At 49.7% G+C, this 27,083-nt stretch overlaps 1 protein-coding gene across 1 annotated transcript in view; it reads left to right on the top strand.

The window, feature by feature from the left end:
* The window catches only part of Jph2 (junctophilin 2), a 61,477-nt gene that overhangs the window by 19,213 nt on the left and 15,181 nt on the right, over positions 1-27,083 (top strand). The window contains 1 exon segment of the mRNA XM_040732908.1: positions 4,374-5,145. Within this exon segment, the coding sequence (XP_040588842.1) occupies positions 4,374-5,145 (772 nt within the window).

Here is a 27,083-nt window from a genome sequence, read left to right as displayed (position 1 = left end):
GTGAGCTCCAAGCCACCTTAGGCTACAGTAGAAGAACCTGTCTCAAAAAAACAAAAGGAGGCTGGACATCTGGCTCAGCGATTAAGCGCACTGGCTTCTTCTCGAGAAGACTAGTGTTTGATTCTTAGTACCCACACAGTGACTCAACACTCTCTGTGACTGCAGCCACATGGGGATTTGATGCCCTCTTGTGGCCTCTGTGGGCATAGCATGCACATGCTGCACAGGCAAACGTGCAGGCAATAAACTCATATGCATAAAATATAAACAAAACCCCCCAAAATTGCTGGGCATGGTGCACATGCCTTTAATCTCAGCACTTGTGAGGTGGATCTCTGTGAGTTCAAGGCCAACCTGGTCTGTATAATAAGACCCTGTAGCAAACAGTGATAACAACAACAAAACCAAAAGAAAAATAAAGAGAAGGACATGCAAAGGTTCTAAGTTAGGAAGGAAGGTGACTAGAGAACAGGGCAAACTGAGGTGACGGTGTCGGCTGTGTAGCTGCCGGGGACCTTGGGGGCCACTAGAGCAATGCAATGCCTGATAAGAAAGGCTATGCAGCAGAGGGGGCACCCCTGCCTACTGCGCTTTCAGCCACGTAATTGCTGGGAAGCTTCTCGCTGCAGACGTGGGCCTTCTGTCCCCAGGGAGGACCGCCCTGTCTTAGACACACCGAGAGACGGCCTTTCCATAGCTGTCTCTCTCTCCCCAGGGCCCTGTCACTATCAATCTCCCCTGGGTGTTGGTGACTCTTGCTACATGCCTGTAAGTTTCCTAATATAGCCATACTGTTTCATTCCCAACTGGTGGCCAAGAGCGGTTCTCTGTTGCAGTCTCAGATTTTCTTGGGCTTAAAGGGACCCTGTCAGCCCATCTCAGGCCAAATTTTAGCTACAGGTAGGTTGCTGGATTCAATTTCACAAACTTCTCCAACCTGGAGATTAGATATCCTCTCTGCCCCCATTTCTCTGCCCTGGTCACACTCCTTTCCCTGCTTCCCATTGCCCCCATTCTCTTTGGAGAAACGGAAGGAGTGTAGCTAGGTACGGGGTTGTGGTGACCTATGAGCTGTCTCATCTTTGTGTCTTTCATCCTTGCCGAGCCTTAACGTTTCTCCAGGCATTTTCACAGCTAAAGCAAAAAGAAAATAAAAGTTGTAGGATGGACACATTCCATTCAGTCCTGCAAAATATTTGCATCGAGTCCCTAGTCCTCATTCTTCTGGGCACTGCGGACTCCACAATAAACAGGATAGACTGGAATGCTTGCCCTTATTGAGTTTCCTGCCCGTGAGGGCAGTGCACGCAGGATTGCCTATTGTTTATCTATGCTACATGAGGACTGAGGCAAGACAGGGATAGAAACCTGGTGTGGAGAGTCAGGACTGATGACAGGCCTGAGGGCTTGAAGACAGCAGGGGAGTGGACCATGTGGGTACCTGAGGGAAGAATGTTCTGGTCAGAGGGAAGGGCACACAAGCCGGGCCTGAGGAGGACCGCTGCTGGTGAGGGCGGGAACACCCGAGAGGCCTCTAAGCCTGGAGTGCAGGGAGGAGGTGAGGACAGAGAAGTGGTGGGGATGGAATTGGGGGGCATTGAGTGGCCACTAGGGCTTCAGCTTCACTCCTTGGCATGAGAAGGGGCAGAATGGGGCGATCTGTCTGCGTATTTGGACAGGAGCCCTCTGATTTGCTAGCCAGTTGCTGGCCCAGGATGGTGAACAGCGACTCTAACCACCCAGTCCAAGCAAGGATGTTGAAGGGGCCGATCTAGATCCACTTGCATGTTCCCTGGTGGGAATTTCCAAAATCACTACTGGGTGCCGTTGTTTGTTTCCGGAATTTTCCTGTTTTATTGATCTATTCAAATGAAAGTCATCAACTTTGGTAATGGAGCCTTCAAGAGGCGGGGCCTAGCAGGCTTTTAGATCACAGGGGAGTGTCCTTCTTTCCTTTCTTGTCATGTTTTAAAGGTTCTGGTTTGGGGATGATCTTGTCCATGGTCTGGGTGGCCTTTTTGCTGTCAGGTCTATATTGTGACGCGATGATCATGGGAGGAGAGTACGGCTGCTCACTTCAAGAAGTAAGAGAAGGAAGGACATACCCCCATGACCTCTGACTAGGCCCTGCCTCTTAAAGGGTCCTCCTGTGAATAGAGCCACTCTGGAGACCAAGCCTTTACTACACATATGTGAGGGACTCTCAAGATGCAGAAAAGGCTCGGACTGGCCACTTCAGGGCTGTGGACATTGATGTCACAGTACTTGTTTGCATGACAGCTCAAGAGGTAGTGGCAGAGGACTGACTTTCAGTGCTACTGTAGGAAAGACTAAGAAGGTGTGTGTGTGTGTGTGTGTGTGTGTGTGTGTGTGTGTGTGTGTGGTGTGTGTGATCTAGAGGACATCTGTCTCCAGACTGACATCTGGAACTGGGGCCAGGAATATTATTGGAGGTCAGCAGGACACGCACCATGGTTATAAAGCACTAGATGATATCATTGACATGGAACCATTGTGGGGTGGAGCCCTGTGGGTAGGATGGGAGTAGCTTCGCACCAGCTTCTTCACAGAGCTCTGGCGACCTTACATACTGACATGGCTGTCTCAAACCACCGCATCAAGCACGGATCTTTTCTTCCAGTTTTCCAGAGTCAGAGACTCCTTAAGCCTGAAACCCTGTGAATTCAGAGGTGACTGCTTTCTCTTTCTGACAGAGAGGAAAGCTGAGACACAGGGAGGTCAGGTTAGATGCCGACGGTCACACAGCAAGGGTGGAGTCAGTCCTTGGAATCTATAGGCCTCTCCACTTGTACAAGACTTGGGTGGCCTGCCGACATACACCCATTCCCACGGGCTGGACTGCTTGTGCCCACATGGGCCCTTGGCTGCTGGCAGCTCCCGTACATATCACCAATTTGTGCATTCGGTTTTCCATGGTATCAGCTTGACTGATGCCCACAAGCCACACACTCACTGTTTCAAGTGCCCTGGCCTCGTGCTGCAGTGCTCAGGTGGCCTTGCACACTTGGAACTCCATGCACATTCATAATGTCACTTCCATGGGACCATGGGCACTTGGCTTCCTGTGTTGTGCACACTGACCATCGCACCTGTGATAGCATGTAGTCAAAGATACACGCCTACACACAAGGCTCTTACACGCAAACACACACGCACACGCACGCACGCTTCTCAACATTCACACTGCTCTGAAAACTTGCTGTCTTATCTGTTCATGGCCCTCACTAGTCACATCACCTTGGACAATAGGATAGCCATGCATTCACTCCGTGTAACAATGGGGTCTTGCCTGTTCACACCCCTTTTCCTCTTCGGACCCCACACGGTCTTGCGTGACCACTCAGTCCTGCCTTTCCTTGCAATTCCCACCCAGGGCTGAACCCACAGGCTGGAGTTACCTCCATTGTGCGTTTCTCACAAGCCCTCAGATGCTGCGTGCACCCTGCCTTGCACCAATCCGCACCAACCACAGTGCTACACAGAGCTGCCGCTCCTCGTCCGTGTAATCCAAAATCTGTGCTACACAGAGCTGCCGCTCCTCGTCCGTGTAATCCAAAATCTGTGCTGCACAGAGCTGCCGCTCCTCGTCCGTGTAATCCAAAATCTGTGCTACACAGAGCTGCCGCTCCTCGTCCGTGTAATCCAAAATCTGTGCTGCACAGAGCTGCCGCTCGTCCTTGTAATCCAAAATCTGGGCACTCATCCAAGTAGAGTTCACACTTGGATAGCTACACTGTAACACAGTGACTCACACACCCCACACCCTGTTGCATACCTGTGACCTCGGCATGTTCCCATAGTGCAAGAGTTTATATCATTCCACAAATTGCTCTTGTATGTTCGTTCCTGGATTGGCATCTTCCTTTAACATCCCCGAGTACCGGGACCTGGACCAATCAATCGCGCGGCTTCACACTTACTCTCCGACTCAGCATCACCCACCAGTGTTGATTGCCACACCCCCCCTCTGGCTTGCCCACTCGCATGTCTGGCATACTCGTATTCTCTGGTAGACACAACAGCACACACTCTGTTCCTCTGACGGCCCAGTCCTGTCATGGTGCCCTCCTGTCTTGCCCACATTTGGCCCTGCCTGTAGCTTACTGAGGTCAGTCTCCAGGTACACACAACGGCTTACTTGTCCCTCCCATAGACAACCAGGTCACAGCATGTTAGGGTCCCTACCTTTATCTTACTGAGGCCACCCTCCAGGTAGGCATAGGAGCATGTACTCCTTGTTCCTGCAATGGCCTCTGCTGTCTCTGGGCCTGTCTTGTCAATGTCGGGGGCGTGGGTGGGGCGAGCTATCGAGCCCCTGCCGTCTAACCGACACACTTGTCTTCGCCCCGCAGGGACTTACCAAGGCCAGTTCACCAACGGTATGCGGCATGGCTACGGCGTGCGCCAAAGTGTGCCCTATGGGATGGCAGTGGTGGTGCGCTCCCCGCTGCGCACGTCGCTGTCCTCACTGCGCAGTGAGCACAGCAATGGCACGGTGGCTCCGGACTCGCCGGCGGCAGATGGGCCCGTGCTGCCCTCGCCCCCGGTACCGCGAGGTGGCTTCGCGCTCAGCCTGCTAGCCACCGCAGAGGCTGCGCGTCCCCCGGGGCTGTTCACACGTGGCACACTACTGGGTCGGCTGCGACGCTCAGAGTCGCGCACGTCGTTGGGCAGCCAGCGCAGCCGCTTGAGCTTCCTCAAGAGCGAGCTGAGCTCGGGCGCCAGCGATGCAGCGTCCACCGGCAGCCTGGCCGAGGGGGCCGAGGGCGCCGACGACACGGCTGCGCCCTTCGAAGCCGACATCGACGCCACCACCACGGAGACCTACATGGGCGAGTGGAAGAACGACAGGCGCTCAGGCTTTGGCGTGAGTGAGCGCTCTAGTGGCTTGCGCTACGAGGGAGAGTGGCTGGACAACCTGCGCCATGGCTACGGCCGCACCACGCTGCCAGACGGCCACCGTGAGGAGGGCAAGTACCGCCACAACGTGCTGGTCAAGGGCACCAAGCGCCGCGTGCTGCCGCTCAAGAGCAACAAGGTACGCCAGAAGGTGGAGCATGGCGTCGAGGGCGCGCAGCGGGCAGCAGCCATTGCCCGCCAGAAGGCCGAGATCGCCGCCTCCAGGTAAGAGCTGGTGGGAACCCACAACCCCACCTCCCTGCCAAGCCTGATCCTGCATTTCTCTACTGTGCAAATCACCCATGCATTTAGCTAGCTACACATCGTGCCTCAGTCATCCACTCAGAGGCTGCCACCCACCCAATCCTAACCCTTGGCATATCTTATTCTCACATAACCATCTAATATAATAGCTTTGCTCAGTAGTCATCCACTTACCCACTCTACTTAATGTTTGCCCACCCCACTATACCACCATGCACTCATTCACCTGCTCATTTGTCCATCCATCCATCCATCCATCCATCCATCCATCCATCCATCCATCCATCTGTCCGTCCACTCACCAAATCTAGCAGTCACAGACACATCCCTCCAATCCCTTCACAGCTTTAACACTCAGCGCCTCCATCCACCTAACCCTTTTATCCATCCAACCACTTCCAGTCAGTCTTTTTCATATCGACCCTAGCAACCATCCATCCATCCAACCACACTCGCCTTCATCCTCACAACCGTCCATGACTGTCTAATATCTACCCAACCACTGATCCAACTGCTCGCAGATCTATTTGCCCACATATCCGCCCCCCCATCCGCCAGCCATCGCTTTAGTCAGCTACTTCGCCTGTTGTAAAAGCCAGTAATGAATCCATCCACTCATCCACCGCACTGCTTACAGCTACTTCCATTTATTCCGCCACCCAGCCACGCTTTTACTCATTCAAATACCTGCTCTCAGTCACCCAATGACCCCTCCACCATCCAGCCATCTAGCCACCTCCACACCTAGCCACTCTTCCCTCCAACCATTGGCCACGCTTCAATTCACTCAGCCCTGCTCACCTTTTCAGCCTGCCTCCTGTGCATCTGCTGGCCCTGTCCCCTGCTCACCACCCACCCTAGCATCTCCATTCTATCCCCGGATGTCTTCTCATTCTAAAACACATGGAGGTCAGTGTTGTCTTCCAGTGTGTGTCAAACAATATCGACCCCTCCCATGCCGTTAGCCACCTTACAAGGTTTCTTGTGCTCAGTGAGACTCACAGTAGTAAGAAGCTTTGTCTAGTCACTCACCCAGAAGGGTTGCATTTCCCTGCGTGGTGTCACTGCTTCTTAGTTGTCCAGGGTGGAGAAAGCCAGTGCAGGTGAGGTGCTCTTGGTGAGTCCCCTGGAAGCAGACTCTCAGATGGGGATCCCAGTGTGGGAGGATGTTTATGGGGAGCACTCTTAGGATCAATGTTCTGGAAGAGGGAAGGAACAGGATGGGGCTGGAGGGGAGGCTGAGCAGCAATGAGATCTCCACAAAGGCTTCCATCAACCAGGTGGGGTTCTCTGTGGAGGGATGTCAACCCTATTTGGGGAGTTGGACCAAACCCTGTATGTGGAAATGTAGCCTTCTCTTCAGAAAGGACTGGTGGCCTGAGGGCTGGCCCAGGTCCTCTCCCTAGAGAGGACTGGGAGTCTGTGATTCTCCAAGTGGCTAGGGTGGGAGAAGGAAGTCCTTGGGTCCTGAAGCAGAATCTGGAAGTTTCTTTATAGTACTCACTACAGTGTGAACACCAAGTACAGGCACAATAATGCCAGCAGTCAATGACATCTAACAGATTTGACAGACGTGAAACTGAGCTCAAAGAATACAGAATGCCTGCATTCCTCACTTTTTTGTGCCTTGATGATGCCATTATATGACAGAAACAGAGGAGACTGGTTTTTTTTCACCCAGCTTTGAGGGTTTCGGTCTGTCGAGGAAGGGAAGGCATGGCAGAGCAACACAGTTCCTGGTGGCCATGAGTGTGGTAGAGGCATCAGCTCTTCCTGCATGGGCCGGAAAGCAGAGAGTGAGACAGGAAGTGGGCCACGAGTACCTGGGGGCACCTAGTGACCTTTTACAAGCTAGGCCTCACCTCCAACAATTTCCAAAATAGTCCACGGGCTGGAGAGCAGGCATTTGAAGAGCATGGCATCTGGAGAGATGGCTTGAGTGTTCACTGTTCTTGCAGAGGACCTGGCCTTGGTTCCTACTACCCACAACTGCCTTCAACTCTAGTTCCAGGGGATGTGATGTCTTCTGATTCTGCAGGCTCATGTATGAATGTGATGTACATATATACCCAGGTGCATGTACATACACATAAAATAATAAATAAATAAATATTTAAAACATGAGCCTGTGGGGACATTTCTGTTTCAAACCGTAACAGTACCCAACACCACGAAAGTCTTGAACCCAAGCTTTCTGATTCCAAGGTTTTATCCTGTATAACCTTAAACTTCAAATTGTTGTGAATGTGACAGTTAGTACTGCAAAACAGGAAAGAAATTAAGGGTGGTTTTCTTATGACGTCTTGGTTAGGGGCCGCTAGGGTTAGACTGTTTCTCCTGTCTGAACTTGTGGGGAAATGTAATTGCTGTAGTAACAGTCTCAAGAGGTGGGAATTTTGAGAAGTGATTGAGTCATTAGAAAAGAGTGAGTTTGCCACCCCCAGTCCCACAGCGTGTGTGTTGCATGTACACAAACATGTGTACAGATGTCACATGGAAGCCAGAGATCAACCTCAGGTGTCATTTCACAGGAGCTATTGTCCACCTTGCCTTTTAAAACAGTATTTCTCAGCAGGCCCCAGAGCTTTCTGGCTGCCCAGAGAGCCCCAGGGATCCTCCTGATTCTGCCTTGCCAGTGCTAGGATCATGAATAGGAACCATCATGCCTGGCTTTTTGCATGGGTGCCAGAGTTTAAACTCAGACCCTCATGCTTGTGTGACAGACACTTTACTGACTTGGCAAGTTCTCCATCCCTTGTTTGCCTCTGACATTACAACCCAGCCTTTATCTCTTCCAAAGGCTAGAGTATACAAGCTGCCATTATGAAAGAGAATGGTCTATCTAAAGTCAAACTTGCTTTGACTTGTCAGTCTTCAGAAAGGTGAGCAATAACTTCCTGTAGCTATAAGCTGCAGTGAGGTATTCTGTTACAGCAGCACAAACTGACTGAGGCAGACCAGGCCAATGAGCAGGTGACCATACAACTCATTGTCCAACCATGAATACTTTTATGCAGTAAAGGGAACACTTTTGGAAAGACCCAACTTTATGTTGGGGTAATTTTAAGTTTGCAGGAAAGTTGTGAGGAGGGGCCCAAAGAGGTGGCTCAGTGGTTGGAAGAGAATACTGTTCTTGCTGACGACAAAAGTTCAGTTTCCAGCACTCTTGTCTGGTTCCCAGCACCCAGATCAGGCAGTATGTAACCTCCTATAACCCCAGGGAATCCCATGTTCTCTCTCCCTCGGCGGGCACATGCACAGCCCTCCCATGTACACTGAATTACTGACCAAATAAGTCTTAGAAGATGAAAGTTTTGAGGAGATACAAAGAGCTCCCATGTCCTTCCATCAAATCTTTAATGTTGACTTCTTAGATTGACGCAATGCATTTGTCAAATGAGAGGTTACCCCAGTCAGCTAAGTGCTTATCCTGGTAAGCATAAGGATGTGAGTTCGATCTCCAGAACCATAATAAAGCACACACACACACACACACACACACACACACACACACACACACACACACACACACACACACACACACACACACACATGCAGGCACGCACACAAGCATGCACACATACAAGCAAACAAGCCAGGTATGATGATGTCCTTGTAACCCCACTGTTGGGGAGGTAGGGACAGGTGCATTCTGGGGGCTTGCTGGCCAGCCAGGCAGCTGGTGGCTGAAGAATACCATCTGATGTCTGCTGACTTCTACACATGTACATGTGGGTGCATGTGTCTGTATGCATGTGTGTATCTACATGAACACACATGGACATACAATACAACATCAGCACATTATCATCCACTAAACTGTAGGATTCATTTGAATTTTGATTGTTTTCCTACAAATGCCTGTATTCATTCATTCATTCATTCTCTGTCTCTCTCCCCTTCCTTCCTTCCTTCCTTCCTTCCTTCCTTCCTCCCTCCCTCCCTCCCTCCCTCCCTCCCTCCCTCCCTCTCTCTCTCTCTCTCTCTCTCTCTCTCTCTCTCTCTCTTTCTTTCTTGATTCTTTGGAAATTTTGCATCATGCACTCAATCCCGATCATTTTTCAGTCCCTCCAAATGGTTGTGACCGGTGGGAACCAGGGCTATCTTGGGTCAACCGTGAACAGAATACTGAATCAGAAGACTTTGAGATGACATTTTACCTCTTGGACCAGCTGTGTGACCTTGCCCAAGTTGCTTCCCCATCTGACTGTGGGATCCTCATGCCTCATAGGGCAGAGAGGAGGTTAGGAGGTAACGAGCTAGTGATTGGCACGGAGCAGTGGAAACCACTGCCAGTCAACATGCTCAGCTTTTTAGACAAAGCAATGGATACTTAGTGAGGAGCACGTCCCCTGAAATCTCCCTGTGGGGTGCAGAGATACTCTTGACTGCTCTCTTACTTTCCCTGCCCTTGCCCTTGTGTGCACCCATGCATCTGAATGTGTGGCTCTGTCACCAAGAAGGTCCCTAGGCTCCGTCCGTAGCTGGCCTGTGCTTGTGGAATGAGAAACTGGTACCTAGCCTCTCCTACGCACTGTTTTGCTGGCTGTGTACAGGAAGCTCTGGGGAGAGCTGGAGGCTTGGTGAATAGGCAGTCGAGACCCTGAACGGGAGTGGCTTGGGCTCCAATTCAAGCCCAGCAGAATTTCCAATTAAGGGAGTCTTTGGGTTAGGAGGAAACACAGGATTGCAGCATCTTCCTTGAAGGCTCCCCCTCCCTGGGGCTTTGGTGAGTAAGCTGGATGCAGAGGGACAGGAAGCAGCCCCGGCATCAGCAGCCTCCAGGGGCTCAGGAGGGCTGGGCTTCTGTCCTCTGTAGCCTCTAGCTCTTGGCTCTGGGCATGGTTATATCCATCAGTTCAGTGTCCACAATCAGAACATCTCTCCCAGGCCAAAGAAGGGAACCCATGTATCTCATCCCTTTAAGACGGGCAATGGACAGAAAGATTCTAGACTCTGATTGCTCAGTGTGCTATCTTCTTGTCACATGTGGCTGTGTGGCCCATGAGTTATATTTAGTCCTAACTGACAAGTGGGAAATATACACTGGATTTTAGAGACTTACTACAAAAAGAAAGTAAAGTAAGTTGTTAAATTAATATAGATATGTATATACATTATTAAAGACTTGGAATATGGTTCAGCTGATAAAGTACTTGCTGTGCAAGCACGAAGAGATGAGTTTGATCTCTAGCACACACATAAAACACACACACAGATACACACATACAACACACAGAGACATACACAGACAACACACAAACACATACATACACACAGATACACAGATAAGCATATGTACATATATACACACACACACATACACACACTTCATATTTGCATGACCTTGTAATTCCAGCACTGGGGAGGTGGAGAAAGACCAATCCCCAGGGGGTTACTGGCCAGCTAGCCTAGGCTAATCAATGATCTCAAGATCTCAGTGAGAGATCCTATCTCAAAAAACATGATGGACAACTCTTGAGGGACTAACCCTGAGATTGACCTCTGGCAGCCAGCCACATGTACCTGCACACATGTATGTGATGCAACATACTTGCATATACATAACACTGACTACATGTTGAAATGGTTGTATTTTAGATATACTGTGCTAGGGAAAATATACTTTTGATATTAATTTTACCATTTACTTTTTAAAAGGTGGCTCCTAGAAAAAAATGTAATTATGTATGTGACTTGCTTACATCACATCTTTATTGGACAGTGTTGTTCTGAGTCTTAGAGCCATTCAGGGCTCAGAGATAATCTAGCCAGTTCTCTGACCGCCTGGGGAAACTGAGGCACATAAAGCATGACATCATGCCTACAACCACCAAGGGATCCACACCTTTGTATTTTTGTGGCCAAGCACTCTTGTCATAATTCCTTTTAAAGTCATGAATCTAGGTGGTGGAGGGAGGCTGGGAGGTGTTTTAGCTTCTCTGGTTATCACTCCCACCCACACTCCAATTCATGGCTCCCTCTGAGAGGAGCACAGACAGTGGCTGAGGGAGGGAGGAGCTCTGGCTGCACATTGCTGGTCTTCCCAGCTCCCACTTTCCTCCTTTCTCAGAGTCTGGTCCCTACCACACAGCTTTTACAGGGCTTACAGCGGAGTCTGTTTGCTGAACACTGCCCAGGGTGCCATGCACACCCCTGCTGTTGTCATCTATCTCCACATGCAGTCAAGGGACACTTCTGGAGAGTTCTCAGCTGCCCTGTGATGACGTTCCCAATAACACAGAATTATACCAGAGTGATATCCCTGAACTGGTCTGTCCCTTGTCCCACTCTCTGCCTCCAGCGCTTCCTCAAACCGCCCTCTGGGATGTCCTGTGTTGGACTTCGACTTCCAGGGTTGCTAGAGACTGAATTTCTGAGTGCAGAAGTTAACAGTGCAGTGGTTGGGGCTGTGGCATTAGGCGGCTCAGTCTGGAATCTAGGTTTAGCACAAGCCGACTAAGCACCCGAGTCACACTGGGAGTCGAAGCTTGCAGGACCTGGTGCAAGAAGGCTCCTCTTTGTGTGATGTCACCTTGATGGGTTTCCTGTCACAGCATTCGAGCAGCCTCTGTTCTGAGCAGGGCTCGTGCTGCATCAGCGGGCACACAGTGAGCTGTCAAGGTCAGCATCCTCCAGGGATTCACAGTGTACGGTGAAGTCGGGGACTGGATGTGATTGGTGCTGGACCAGAGGAAGGAAGGAGCTGACACAGGGGTGGGTAGCAAAGAGAAGAGAAGCTGCTGGTGGGTGGGGAGGGAGAGCATTGCACAGGTGGCTCTGCAGGTGGCCACCTCTGACCCGGAGTTCTCAGATGAGAAGATAAATGCATGCTAGGTAGGGGGACTTGAAGGTGTATCCCAAGGAATGAGAATGCAGGGAATGGTGAGTCCCTGAGGGGGCTGGAGATTGAGGCCCGCCAGGAAGCTGGGTCGGGTCAGGTTTGTTACAGAACTTCTTTCCTGTCAGCCTGGTCCCTGAGCCGTGTCAGCCCCTAATGAACACACAGATGCTATATTAATTATGAAACTGTTGGCCGTTGTCTTGGGCTTCTTATTGCCTAGCTCTGTCTTAAATACAAACCCTTTTCTATTAATCTAAGTATTTCCATGTGGTCTTATCTTACCAGAGAAAGGTTCAGGGATCTCTTACTCCTCTGGTGTCCTACACCTTGACTGCCCTCTGCCTACACTTCCCAGAATCCTCCTTGTCTCCTAGTCCCACCTGTCATCCTGCCTCATTGGCCACGGTGCTTTATTCATCAACCAATAAGAGAAACGTATGTAAAGAAGACCCCCATCACAGGTTAGGATGTGTATTGAATGCCAGGCATAGGGAGAGACAGTAGATGCCTGGTGTTTTGTATGCAGATATCATGGAGGTGCTACTTTTTACTGATAGGTCGCAGGCTTGTATCTGACTGACTAGGACATAGGAACCTGGCCTCTTCAAGTCCCATTATGAGGTCTGACATTGCTCAGCTCAGCCTGTAGGCTCATTGGCAATATTAACATAATTCTTGATTATTATTATTTTTGTAAAACAAAGTCTTATGTAGCCTAGGATAGCCTCAAATATATGTAGCTGAGGATGGCCTTGAAATTTTGAATCTCCTGTCTCCTCCTGGAGCTACATGTAGCTTCCATCATACCAAGCTTATTTGGTACCAGGATGTTGTGCATGCTAGCCAAACATTCCATCAGCTGAGCGACATCCCAGCTCAGCTCTTGATTTTTTTTTTAAAGAAAAACTGGAAGTTTGTATTTCGACATAAAATCTTTTCTCTTTAGATTTTTATTATGGAAAAAACCATGTAAAATAGTTTAGTATAGTCAAGTTTCTCTAGTCTAGTGTAGAACCATTTCTTCTTTAACTAGACTTGCCAATCATTAGCCATATTACCATGTTACTTCATCTTTTATACATGTATTTTGTTTTTCTGAAATATCTATTTATCTGCAGATATCACAAGATAATTCATCTCAAAGTACTTCAAATGCACTTCTAAAAAGCAGTGGAATTTGGGCTGCTGAGATGGTTCAACAGGTATCTTATGGTGTTATTGCTGTGAAGAGATGCCATGACCACAGACACTCTTTATTTTAATATCATTTAGAAACAAGCTTGTTTCACATGTCAATCCCAGCTCCTTCCTCCTCCCCTCCTCTCCTGCCCTCCCCACCAGGCTCTCCAGTCCCTTACTCTGATCCCCAGGGATAGTGAGGCCCTCCATGGTGGATCTCCAGAGTCTATCATTTCATTCAGGGCAGGGCCTAGGCCCTCCCCCAAGAGTCCAGGCTGAGAAAGCATTCCTCATTGTGGGATGGGCACTCAAAGTCTATTTGTACACCTGGGATAAATACTGATCTACTACCCAAGGCCCCATAGATCACCTAGGCCTCTTCACTGACATCCACATTCAGGGGGTCTGGGTCAGTCCCATGCTTTCCACACAACCATCAGTCTGGGGTCCAAGCGCTCCCCTTTGTTCAGATCAACTGTATCTGTGGGTTAAACCAGCCCAGTCTTAACTCCTTTGCAGAAACTCTTATAAAGGAAAACATTTAATTGGAGTGACTCACTTACAGATCAGAAGTTTAGTTCATTATCCTCATGGTGGGACATGTCGGCGTGCAGGCAGATATCATGCTGGAGAAGGAGCTGAGAGTTCTATAGTTTGATCTGAAGGTAACAGGAAGCGAACTGCCTCTACAATGAGTGTAGCTTGAGCATAGGAGACCTCAAAGCCCATCCCCACTGTGACACACTTCATTCAACAAGACTACACCTCCTAATAGCTCCACTCCCTTGGGGGAACACTTCCTTTCAAGCCACCACACTAGGCAAGCATACCACCAGCTGAGCTACACCCCAGACCAATTCTTGATTTTTTTCCCAAGAAAAACTGGGTGTTTGTATTTTCACATAAGATTTTTCCTCTTTAGATTTTTTGTTATGAAAAAAATATTAACATAGTCTAGTGTATTAAGTAACCATTTCTTCTTTAACTAGATTTGCCAATCATTAACAGCATTGTCATGTTATTTCATCTTTTATACATGTATTTTTTGTTTTTCTGAAATAGTCTACACTCTGCGTGTCATAAGATAATTCATCTCAAAGCACTTAGAAATGCACTTCTAAAAAGCAATGGCATTTGGGCTGCTGAGATGGCTCAGCACATAAAGGTACTTGTCACCAAGCCTGATGACCTGAGCTGGATCCCTGAGACCTACATGACGGAAGGAGAAAATTGGCTCCTTCAAGTTGTTCTCTGACCTCCACACACACCTTGTAGCACATGTGCCCCTACCCTGCACACGTGCATAGGAAACAAGTAAGTAAACATAATGAAATGTAAATGTAAGAGCATTGCCTACAATGCTGTCAGTATGTTTAATAAATAAATCTCCATTCTGTGGTGGGTGATTCTCTTTCATATCTGGTTTGCTTAAATGCAATGTCTCAGCATGGTTTTGATTAGCTTTTCTGGGATCTGAGGATGCTAGTCAACTTTCTTGAGCTCGTTGGCTCTTTGTATATTTTCTTCAAAGAAATATCTATTTCTCCATTTTAATTGGGTTCTCTCTTCCACCCCCACCCCTGACTTTCTGGGGGCAGAATCTTGCTCTACAGCCCCCAGGTTGGCCTTGAACTTGTAAACCTCCCACCCCAGTCTCCAGGGAGCTGTCTTTGCAGACTTGTGTCATCACCCTGTCTGTATTTTTTTCTTTTCAATTAAGCTGTAAAGGTTCTTTGTGATTTGCAAGTATTTCCTCATTCTGTGGACTGTTCCCTCCCCTGCCTTATAGTGAGGACTGAACCCAGGGCAGGGGCTATGCTAGTCAAGTGTCCTGTCACTGAACTATACCCTCAGTCCTTCCTTTATTTGATTTTGTAATGAGACCCCACTAAGTTGCCCAGGGTGGCCTTGGATTTGTGAATCTCCTACTTTAGTCTCCTAGTGTCACCAGTGTAAGCCTCTATGCTTAGCTCTTTCAACTTTGCTTTTTATTTTTCTCTAATTAGTTTTAAAAATTAGTGTGCTGAGCTCTCACTTTAGTGATGGCACCCTTTGAATCACTCAGGTTTTTAGCTTTTATGGTGTCTAGTTTATCTACTCCTTTTCTTTTGCTGCCCAAGAAAGCATTGTTTAATCCCAGACTCTGTTTCTTGAGACAGGTTCTCACTACAAGGGCAGGGGAGGGAACAATCCACAGAATCCACATCTCTGGATGTCCTGGAACTCACTATGTAGGCCAGGCTGGCCTCGAACTCACAGAGATCTACCTGTCTCTGCCTCCTGAGTGCTGGGATTAAAGGAGTGCACCGTTACACCAGGGTGAGCTGCATTTCTTATGCTGCTGTTTAACCTGTTTCCTGTATGTTCTTTCTCCTGCTTTCTACCTTTCTGGTAAATTTTATCTAAAATAGATTCAGGAGCAACTTCTCTGGCATGAGATCTTACTAAGTGGGTCTATACACTTCATATTGTTTTCCATGAGGTCACATAATGAAATGGTCCCAAGTTCTTTACATAATAGATCAGAGAACTTAGTTCCAGAATAGGGGAGGGGCAGAAAGGAGAGCAGAGGCCCTGAAGGATGTGTGAGAGAAGAGAAGCAGAAGCAGCAGGGAGAGACACAACAGTCTTCAACTAAACGCCACAGTGCTCACAGAGGCACATCAAGCGGGAGGAGGTCTGTGATCTGCCTTCTTCCTCACTTACCCAGGCCCTGGGTACATGGCTGTTATGTGGACTCTGCAAATCCCACTCAGGTCCTTATGTATGCATAGCAGATCCTTTACTGACTAGGCTGTCTCTCTAGCCCTCTTTCCCCATCTTAAACATTGTTCTACAGCACACGCATTAAAATTTCAGGAAGGGCAGAATAATAAAAAAATGAAAAAATTCCTCCTACCCCAGCTGCCTCTGACGAGACCACTGCTAAAAGTCCACTGGGAAAATTCTTCCATTTACCTCTCTGCTCTTATTTGGCTCTGTATTTCATAACTACAGTTGCCTTCACAATGTTCTGAGAGCTTTCCAGGAGCTATATGATATCCCCCCTCCCCATAATCTGCTGGTGCCATGATTTAGTTAAACAGACCTGTCTTCATGGCGCCTGAAAACATTTAATATCTTCATGACCACAAGTGAGGCTGTGGTGAACACTGCAGCCCCTCTCTGTGTTCACAGAGGCTGGTTAAGGCAATGGCCCAGCCAGGAAACTTCTCAGAGACATTCAAGCATCCTTAGGGCTCATTGGAACTGTATAAGTCCCACTTATCCATGGGGGGGTGCTCTAAGCTGTAGCAGCAATCATGCATCGTACTGTCTCCTTTGATACACTGACATTTTTCCTACGTAAGAACCTACAATAAAGGTTAGTTTCTAAATTAGGTGCACTAGGAGATTTTTCAGCAACTATAAGAGGTACAACACAGCAGTTATAATTCAAAGCTATAACAGAAGTTAGTTAAAGCCTGTGCACACGAATCTGTCGTTTCAGGGATTTCCATTTAGTTAGCATCTTTGGACCTGAGCTGTGGTGTAGCTCAGTTGGTAGAATGCTTGTCTAGTATGCAAGAAGGCCCTGGTTTGGACCCAACACCACATAAGCCAGGTTGGGGCTAGCCTTGGCTATGTGAGACTCTATCTGCAAGGGGTTACCTCCTGATTGCCGCCTCATGAGCTCTCCTGGTAAGGCCCACGGTACTGTGGAGTAGGTTAACACAGGCAAACACCCCTGAACTATCCCTCTCCAGGGGCCACCCTGCTCCTGTGCATTTCTCAAATATTTTAAGAGCAATTGTAGCAGGTTTGAGTTATGGCCTAAAGGGAGGGCTTTCTGGGCTAAGCAGTGTGTGTGTTTGTCCTCAGAACTCCCGGTCATCTCCAAGGGGCCCTCACCAGATGGACACCCCCAAACCTCATTGCCAACACCATGCATTTCGCTTTTTGTTTCTTTGTCTAATACTTGAGGGCATGTGTCTTGCTCCCAGGACCACTTTCAAGATCCCCACAGACAGCTGCATGGTGTCTTTCCTGTGTCTTGTCTCCTGACATTCCTGCTAGAAGGTTCCATCAACTGAGTGTTAACCTCCCCACAAATGGGTTGGAACGGCAGAAAGTCCTGCCATTCCCTGAGTCCTTCCTTTGTGACTCACCAGATGGACAAAATCCCTCTGCCACCCAGAGACTGAAGACTGTGGCGGATGGAATTTCCTGAGTTGTCAGGGTGGGACTCACGTGCTACACACGAGGCAGCTGTGGCTTTGAGGCAGAGAGAATTAGGAGGCAGCGTGTCAGGGAGACCTTCCAAACTTGGTGAGCAGAGAACCTAGGCAAACACCCAGTTTAATTTTGTCCTCAGAAATGAAGCCCAGTGTTCCGGGTTCACAGTGGAGAAACTGAGACCTGGGAAGGGGTAGGGGTCCAGCCAGGATGTGTGGTGTTCTAGGACTAAGCAGATGGATCTGAGGTGGAGAGCAGATGGGGGAATGCCTTCTCGAAGCTTCTGGGAACATAAATGGATCTAACGGACAAAGGACAGGGCCCTGTGTGGTCAAAGAGGGGATTTGCCTCCTGACCCCTGGCCCTGTGAGCTGGGCTTCCGGGCAGCCAAAGGGCCTCTCTACCTTAGTTTTTAGCCTGACTGGAAAAGTCAGAATGGGCATGCTAGCAATCTATGCCTTCAGGAGAAAAGTGTCCTTCCCTGAAGGTCCAGGTGTCCCCCCTTCAGAGGGGGGAGGCCAATGCTTGACCTGACCCTGGCACGTCAGCTGAGTTCCAGGGACGTAGGGGTCAGCACTGGAAGGGCCCAGATGCCCGAATGCTGGAATTAGGAGTGTAGATGAGGGGGCCGTCGAGGCTGCAGGAGGAAAACCTGAGGATTCAAGGTCATATTCAGGGGCTGGACGCTTGGCCTCCAGTCCTACACACTGGTTACATGGCCCCCTGTAATCTCCCCCACCCCACCCTGTGCCCTTTATAAGATGGAGGTCAGGACAGACGTGGCCTTGTGGGCTTGAGAGAGGACCTGGAAGGTGTTGAGCCGTGTGACAAGTCCAGGACACTACCTACCACGATACAAGGTGGGGGAGGCTCCATGCTGAGAGCCTCCATCTGCTTCTTCTCCCGGGAGGCCTTAGTCAAGCATCTTTCACAGATGACAAGAGCGGTGAGAACCCACAAGACAGTAGCCATGTGGAGGCCTCAAGTTCACTCACCCCATCTCAGCCCTCTCACCCTTTGGAGGAGACAGACTCTTAGCTTTTAGGTGTCAGGGCTGCCCTGGCCATGCTTCAGTCTGGGGGAGCAGGTGGCAGCAGAAGCCAGGGACACTGAAGAAAGGGGCTCCTGTCCTGCCTCATCTCACTGGCTTCATCTGTAGAATGGGACAATCCCAGCCCTGCCTCCTGGGGTTATGGCAAGATGACATGAAGGTAGGGGGTGCCTTGGGCTTCTCTGCATGGCCATGGAGCCGGGGAGGTGGTCAGTGAGTAGAGGCCAATGCAGTTTTGCGGCCCACCTCCCTCCCTGACACGGACGCTGTGGAGTCTATGAACGCAGCCGGCTGAAGCTTCAGGCTCCCTTCCTCTACACGGGTCATTTTGCCTTTTGCTGTGCTGGGTTTCCAAAGCCAGCTCTGACTTCCACTCTCCTTCCTCAGTTCAGAGCAGTCATGCCCAGCCACAGGAAAGAAGTTAAAAATAAAGCCAGGCCTCAAATCCTCCGAGCAAACACCCAGCTCTCTAAAAATAGTGTCTGCAGCAGGTCTCCAGGGCCAGGCTGGGATAGGGGGCTGGCACAGGGCAAGCCTGGCTCTCCCAGCCAGGCCTCAGCAGCACCCTGGCCTGCCAAGCCCACCCTAGCCCGTTCTTTCTGTTACCACCACTGCCAACCCCTCTCCCCGTCCCCTTAAAGGTCCCTCTTGTCTCTTCACTTGCTGCTGGGTGCAGCCAGAGTGAGCCCCCGCCAACCAGCTGGTTGGTCCACTGTGGTGAGCATGACATTCTCGGGGCCCTTAATCTGTGTACTGTGGAAGGCAGAGTTTGATGTATGTCGTTCATCCGGGAGATAATTTGAGGAAGGGGAGTGAGAGGGAGTGGGGGGAGCAAGACAGGGAAGAGGGACCAGCCAGTACAAGCGCGTGCCTGAGGCACTGCTGCAGACCGCTAGACTTGGCCGAGACACTGGGGCCCCCAGAATCTTCTTCCTGGTGGGCGGACCCCAACTCCTATCCCTCATTTACACCCCTCATTTGAGTATTCAACAGATTAGAAATCACCCCACTTCTGGTTTGGGTTTGGTCTTGGGGCAGGATGACAGGACCACCTACAGCATCTGCTGCCTCCAAGCAAGCTCTGGGTGGACAGTGGGTAGCTATGCTCAGGGAACCGCGACAGTACCTGGTGAGTGTGACCTCATGTAGACCTGTCCTCCACTGCTGTAGGTGAAATTAGGACTGGGTAGAGGGATGCTTTGTATAAAGCAGAGATTTCACTTTCGGAGAAGGCATAGGTTTCTAGAATTTGCAGAGCTGTCCTTTGTGGTGGGGTCACCCCACCAGCCCTGTTTCACACTAATGTCCCATCACTGTGTTCAACCATGGTTCCCTCAGGGATGGCCTTCTCTCCTGACGGTGGTTCTCCATACGTGTGATTCCGTTCTCTTGATATGCCTTTCCCCCACCATGTAATGCCAGCCTGTCCATCGGTCTCACTTAGCTCCTGTCCGGTCTGAATTCGCTGTGCTATGCACACCAGCACCTGGCATAGTACCCAATGCATGCAGAAACTTCAAAGGGCAGACTGACCATGTAGTTCTCAAGCATGTGGGATGGAAAGATCCCCCAGGGCAGAGGCACTATCTTCACCCACTTAAGGCTTCAAACATATGCAGTTCATGGTTTTTTGTTTGTTTGTTTTGTTTTTTGGCTTTTCGAGACAGGGTTTCTCTGTGGCTTTGGAGGCTGTCCTGGAACTAGCTCTTGCAGACCAGGCTGGTCTCGAACTCACAGAGATCCGCCTTCCTCTGCCTCCCAAGTACTAGGACTAAAGGCGAGCGCCACCACCGCCTGGCTCATGCAGCTCATGTTTATGGCAAGCCTACTATGTGCCAGGCTTGGGGAAGAAAGCCTGAAGATGTGAGATGTCCTTCTTTGTTACAGAAGTGTAGTGCTCAGGGAGACCCTCACTGAGAAAGCAGAGACCGGACCAAGTGAGCCAGTGAGGGGACAGTCTAGGAAGAGCAGGCTGTGTGCAGAGGGAATGGCAGGGTGATGTCATAGACGTGCTCTGATGTGTTCCTGGAACAGAGTGGGCCTTGGAAATGAGCAGCAGGAAGACTCCGTGTGGCTGGAGTGAAAGGAAAGGACTAGCAGAAGGAGCGGCCAGAGAGAGTGGGGACGTGGGTGGAAAGAGATGGTGGCCTTATCCGATTCTGACGTCCACATGTGTGTGTGTGTGTAGGTATGTATGTATGTACAAGCAGATACATGTTCGTGTGGGTACACACGGGTGTAGGTGCATAGGTACATGTGGAAGTCAGAGATCAGTCTTGGGTATAGTTTCTCAGATGACATCCACCTTCTTTTTTGAGATGATCATTCCTTGATCTGAAGCTTGCCGCGTAGGCTAGGCTGGCAGAACTATGTGCCCCAGGATCCACCTGGCTCTGTTTACCCACTGCTGGACTCACGGACACCCGCCACCACACCTGGCTCTGCTTACCCACTGCTGGACTCACGGACACCCGCCACCACACCTGGCTCTGCTTACCCACTGCTGGACTCACGGACACCCGCCACCACACCTGGCTTGTTTACGCAGATTTTGAGGGTTACAGTCAGGTCCTTATGCTTGCCGGGCAAACACTTCACCAATTAAACCATCCCTTAGTACTCTCATGTAGCTATTTTAATTAAATTTATTAAAAGTCCCTAGCTGTAGTAGCCACATTTCAACCGCTTGATAGCTGCTGCTTTGAACAGCGCAGATATATTCTAACTTTTGGGAATTTTGTTGGGCAGTGCTTTTGTGTGGTCTTGTAGGTCACTGCAGACTGTCACTGTGTGCCATACAGAACTGGGCACACACAGCAGGCTCCTTTCCTCTCCTCCAAAGGTGCGTGTGACTGAAGTGTGTAAGGCCATTAAGTGTGGCCCCAGCCGAAATCAGAATCTTTCCCACCACCCTTGCCAGCTGCCCATTTACTCACTGCCTCTGCGGGCATGGGAGCTCAGCGGGCATGGGAGCTCAGCGGGCATGGGAGCTCAGCGGGCATGGGAGCTCTGCGGGCATGGGAGCTCAGCGGGCATGGGAGCTCAGTGGGCATGGGAGCTCAGCGGGCATGGGAGCTCAGTGGGCATGGGAGCTCAGCGGGCATGGGAGCTCAGTGGGCATGGGAGCTCAGTGGGCATGGGAGCTCAGCGGGCATGGGAGCTCAGCATTGCTGGAGGTGGCTGAGACCAACTTTGGGTCCCTTGGCCCTGGGATCTGCTAAGCTAGGTTTCCTGCACCTCTGGGACTTCTTCCTATAGATCTTGGTTCTGCCCCGAGACTTGGGTCAGCCAGATGGGCTATCGAGGCTGCTGCTGGTGCCTTCCCTGAGGCTTGTGACCACTCTAGTACATTCCCAGTGATCCATTTCCTTGTCTTTCCCTCCTGCTGTCTTTAGAGGGGAGCTTGTAGCCTCATACTTAAAGGTGGCACCCTTGTCATTGAGAAGAGAAGGAGGAGCAAAGGCCAGGCGCCTCCCAACTTTGGGGTTGTCCCATCCCAGAGGTCTGTGTTTCTTAGCTGGATGCAAAAGTGTTTTTAGCAGATGCAGCACACCCATCCTGAGTATGAGGCTTCTCCATGTGTGGAAGAAAGGGGGCATGGGTGAGCTGCTAACACCTACCCCGGCATCCCTGCAGGCCTAGACGGAACCTGGGCTCTTCTGTCTCTAGCCTTCTGGACTCAGTCTTCGGTGTCTTCACTGGCTTCATGTCTCCTTATGTTTCCCACCGTCCGGTGTAGAGGCACGGCATTTATGCTCAGGAGTGCAGGCTTTGGGGTTGGCTAATGCTCGCTCCCTAGGCCTTGGTTTCCCCAACTGTGGAAGGAGGGAGAGCTTGATCTGGTGCCCAGTACCCAGGGTATTGTAAGGGCACATCGAGATAAGCTGTGTGAGTGTTTATAAAGTGCCATGCCTGGCACACCAGCAGCAACTATTGCTTTATTATTATACCTTATCTTTCTCCTGGTGGTACTGACTGCAGAGCCAGAGTCCAGAGCAGGGCAAGCTCTCTGTGCGAACCCCAGAGTCCCAGCAGTCACCTGGGAAGAGCCTGTCTCCTGCTACCTTGACGAAGGTGTGGTGGGAACCACAGATAAGAGGGGCTGCATGGGGCCCCATCTACTCAGCCACCCACACGCAAACCATATCCCTCGTACTGGCTTGTTGCCTAGCTGCTGAACCCCGCCCCCCATCAGCCCAGGCTTCATGCATTCCTGTCTGGGAAGGGGAATTAGCACAAGGTCATGGCAGCTCAGTGTCTAAGCTGTGACTTGTAACCCCACAGGGGTTCCTGTATCCCTACATGAGTTTGGTCAGGAGTGAGTGGGGCACATGGGATTCTGATCCACAGGTCGAGGGCAGATGCCACAGAGTGGGTCATCTGGAAAAAGGTTTCTCAGAGGCTCCCTTGGTGCCTTCCACCCTAGCTCCATTCTCCTTTGAAGAGTTAGCTGAAGCAATAGAGTTATGTATTACAGGAAGACACCCCGAGTGGCCCTCAGGATTTCCCCCATTTATTAAAAAACAAACATAGAGCCAGGTGGTGGCACACACCTTTAATCCCAGTACTTGGGAGGCAGGGGCAAGTGGATTTCTGTGAGTTTGAGGCCAGTTTGAAAAGTGAGTTTCAAGACAGCCAGGGCTGTCTCAAAAAAAACAAAAACAAAAACAAAAACCAAAAACCAAAACAACAAAAAAGACAATAAAATAAAATAAAATAAAACCCAACCCCAAACCAAAAACAATCCTCCCCCCAAAAAAACCAAAGCCTATAGCACTTGGGCTGTAGTTTAGTTGTAGAGCACTTTCCTAGCACAGGTGCGTGTGTGTGTGTGTGTGTGTGTGTGTGTGTGTGTGTGTGTGTGTGAGAGACATTCATTTGGTTCTAAATATAGTCTACCTCTTCTTGTCCTCACCTCTGCATCTTCTCACTGGCCACCATTGTTTGTGTTTCTCCCTGGGTTCCTTTCCGCAAGGATGAAGGGGAAGCACAGGGCACTTCAGGCAATGTGCACTTATAGGCCTGCTTTCTTCTTTGTGGTTTCTAGTTCCATGTATGTGTGTGTGTCACATGTGTGGAGATGCCCAGAAGAGGAACTCAAGCTTGTAGATGGCTTCTGAGCCCCTGGACCTAGAGCTGCAGACAGGCAGTTGTGACCCTTCTGATGTGGGTGCTGGGAACCAAACTCCCATCCTCTCGAAGATCTAAGCCATTTCTCCAGCCCCATAAGTTCTTTCTCACACAAAAGTTGCATATTATATGTACTATTTTAAACTTTGGGGGATTTTTCTTCTTTGCATGGCACATATTAGAAACATTTCTGTGTTTTTATGAATAAAAGCTCTCAGATTATTTGAAACTCTCATGCAGTTCATTATTTCTTGGGCATCTGTTAAATGTGTTGAGTGTTGCTATGCTGAGTCAGGTCATGGTGTACGCACATCACTTTTCTTGTAGGCCAGCAAACTTCTAGAATATATCTCCTCTAAGCACAGTTGCTGGATGCATGGCTCTCTGTAGAGGTGGTCCCATTTTATCTTCATTCCGAGTCATGTTCGGGTGGGAGGCCTTTGCCATAATGCTTGCGGAAGGACTTTGGGTAACTTTTTGAATCCTGGTGGGATTCTATTTCTCAGAAGTCTGTGTTTTGCTTACTACATCTGTGGTGGAGAAACAATGACAACAAAACCCATCCTTGATTCCTTCCTTGCCGCAGCCACTGTTACCCTGGCTGCCCTGGAACACGACTTCAGCCCAGACAGAATCCAAGGGACTGTCCCTATGACTACAAGCTAAGGCAAGGTTTCCAGAGGTTGGCTTCCCAAGTACCTTCCCAAACAATATTGTATCCACCTACCATTGGGATGGGCCAATCCTTACTGTTTAAAAGTATTCTGAATTTCTTAAACCTAAATTAGTTGTGATAAAAGAAATTTATAAAACCATAAGTAAAAATCTAGTAGCAGATTAAAGAAGTTAGTCAAAAGGAAAAAAATAGCACAAGGGAAGATGCCGCAAAGTCATCCTTCACTGGTTTACTCAAAGCTCCGGCTTCAGGGGCTTGACTGCTGCGTTCTCCATTCGGTAGGAGTTAGGGATGTAGCTCACAGGTAGAATGTGGGCTCTGGGGGCTTTTGAAAGAAAACCTGCTGGGGAGCACCCCAGAGTTAATGGGAAGGCTGTATCCCCAATAACAAGGCAGACAGGAGAGAGAGAGAGAGAGAGAGAGAGAGAGAGAGAGAGAGAGAGAGAGAGAGAGAGCATAAAAGCACCAAATGAGACATCTTACTGATGTAATCAGGATGATTGAAATGGTTTTGTTTTTGTTTTTGTTTGGTTGATTTTTTTTTTTTTTTTGGTTTTTGAGGCTGTCTCACTTTGTAGACCAGGCTGTCTCGGAAACCTAATACATAGTCCAAGCTGGCCTTGAACTTGTAATTATCTTGTCTTGGCATCTTCATTGTTGGGATGAGTTGCCATGATGGACTCAACTGAATTTTAAGTGAAGCCTGATGGCAGATGTGTATAATCCCAGCACTTGAGAGGTGGAAACAGGAGGACCAGGAGTTCAAGGCCACTCTTCAGTACATAGTAAATTTAAGGCCAGCCTCAGCTACACAGGACTCTGTTTTAAAAAATAAACAACCAGAAAGAAAGAAATGGAATTTTTACAATTCTACTTAATGAATGGCCTTGAACTACCAATCATTCTTGGCCTCACCAGGAGTGTCCTGAGGGCCAAATGCTCAGTGTGTAAATGCTCTCCCTCCACAAGCATGAGGGCCTGGGTTGGAATCCCCAGCCCTGGGCATGGCTGCATGAGCAACCGTAAGTCAGCACTATGAGGGGAAGAGGGAACTGTAGGCCCACTGGGGCTCCATGATTGGCAGCCTAACTCCAGGCTCAGTGAGGGACTCTATTTGATGGAAATAAGGTGGAGAGTGGCAGAGGACACTGAATGTCCTCCCCTGCATTACCCATGCGCATGCATGGACATCAGCTCTGAGTTGCACATGTACATACCCTAACACACACACACACACACACACACACACACACACACACACACACACACACACACACACCAAACAACACTGACCTGAAAGATTTCTCCTGCCCCTTTTTTCTCTAAGGACCAGAGTGAGGAGAGGAGTGGGCATCAGTCTTTGCAAGGGGCCTGTCCTATAAGAGCTAGATTTACAGGGCTTGTCTTCCAGGAACTAGACTTTTGGAGGCTTTGGGCAAGAGGAGGCCCAGAATACAGTAGGCACTCACAGCCACCCATTCTCGGCGGGTCCTCGGTATCCTTATGGAAGATGGACAGATACTCAGGCAAACAATGTCCATTAGAATCCTGTCTGAAGACAGCAGCTGTCCTCTCACTCCGTCCCTTGTGCAGTTCCTCTCATGGCCAAGGCCTGCTCAGAACGCTAGAAGAGCGAGAGTCTCCAGAGTGGATGGGAGGGATGCAAAACCACTGGCCTCCCTTTTCCTTCCCCTTGTCTGCGCTAGGTAAGGAACAAGCCCGAGTGTCAAGCAGACCCACACAAGTTTGCTTATGTAAAGCCCTTCTTCCATTTGACAACTCAGGGACCACACTCCATCTACCTTTGGTCTCCGGTACCCTCAGCACATGGCTTCGAAGGTCACATTCTCTTCTTCTGGCGAAAAGAGGAAACACCTGTGGAAGGGTTTTCTTGGCTAAGCTGGGAGAGGCTAGGTTATATTCATGGCCTGTAAGAGATGCTGGGAGATCGTTTAGATCTGAGCCCAGTAAGAAGTGGAGGCTGGTTGCTGAACTACTCATCTGCCTCAGCCATTTGATGAACTTGAGCTACCATGCCTGGCATGGGTGCTGGGGCTTAAACTCAGGTCTTTGGGCCTCTGAAGCAAGCCCTTTACTGAGTGAGCTATCTCCCTGTCCATTGAGTAAAATCTTGTAGACTTTGCCTCACTGGGTTTGGGGCTACCCAACCTCCTACCGTGGGAAGTAGAATCACAAATCCATCCAAATTCAGGGACTGGGGTGGAGTGGGGACTCACTTTGGTGTCTGAACCCATGTCCTTAGCCGATGTCTCTGCGGACCCAGCGTGCTCCCTCCCAGTCCACCTCTCTGCTCTTGTCCCATTTGTTCCCTCTCCTTCTCCTGATGCTTGCTTCCTTCTGACTTGTTCCTAGGAAAATATCCCCAGCCCTGCCCAAGGCCCCACCACTCACCCATAGCATCTCAGGCCCTCCACATCCTTCCTCAGTATTTAGCTGGCCATGGTTGGTCACCAGGCATCGAACCCATTGCTTCTTTGTCTTTTCCCATTAGGACACCTCTTGCTCCTTCTTTCTACCACTCCAGGCCCAGGCCCAAAGGGGGCTCACTGACCAACCAGTCTAGTGTACTCTGGGGAGCTCCAGGTCAATGAGAAAGTCTGTCTCAAAAAAGGTAGATGGCGCAGGGTGTTGGTGGCACACGCCTTTAATCCCAGCACTCAGGAGGCAGAGGCAGGCGGGTGTCAGTGAGTTTGAGGCCAGCTTGGTCTACAGAGCGAATGCCTGGATAGGCTCCAAAAACTACACATAGAAACCCTGTCTCAAAAAAAAAAAGTTAGATGGCA

Source organism: Mesocricetus auratus, unplaced genomic scaffold (genome assembly GCF_017639785.1).
Source record: "Mesocricetus auratus isolate SY011 unplaced genomic scaffold, BCM_Maur_2.0 Super-Scaffold_100028, whole genome shotgun sequence".
Taxonomy (NCBI): domain Eukaryota; kingdom Metazoa; phylum Chordata; class Mammalia; order Rodentia; family Cricetidae; genus Mesocricetus; species Mesocricetus auratus.
The sequence above is the reverse complement of the archived record's forward strand: the minus strand, read 5'-3'. Positions and strand labels throughout refer to the sequence as shown.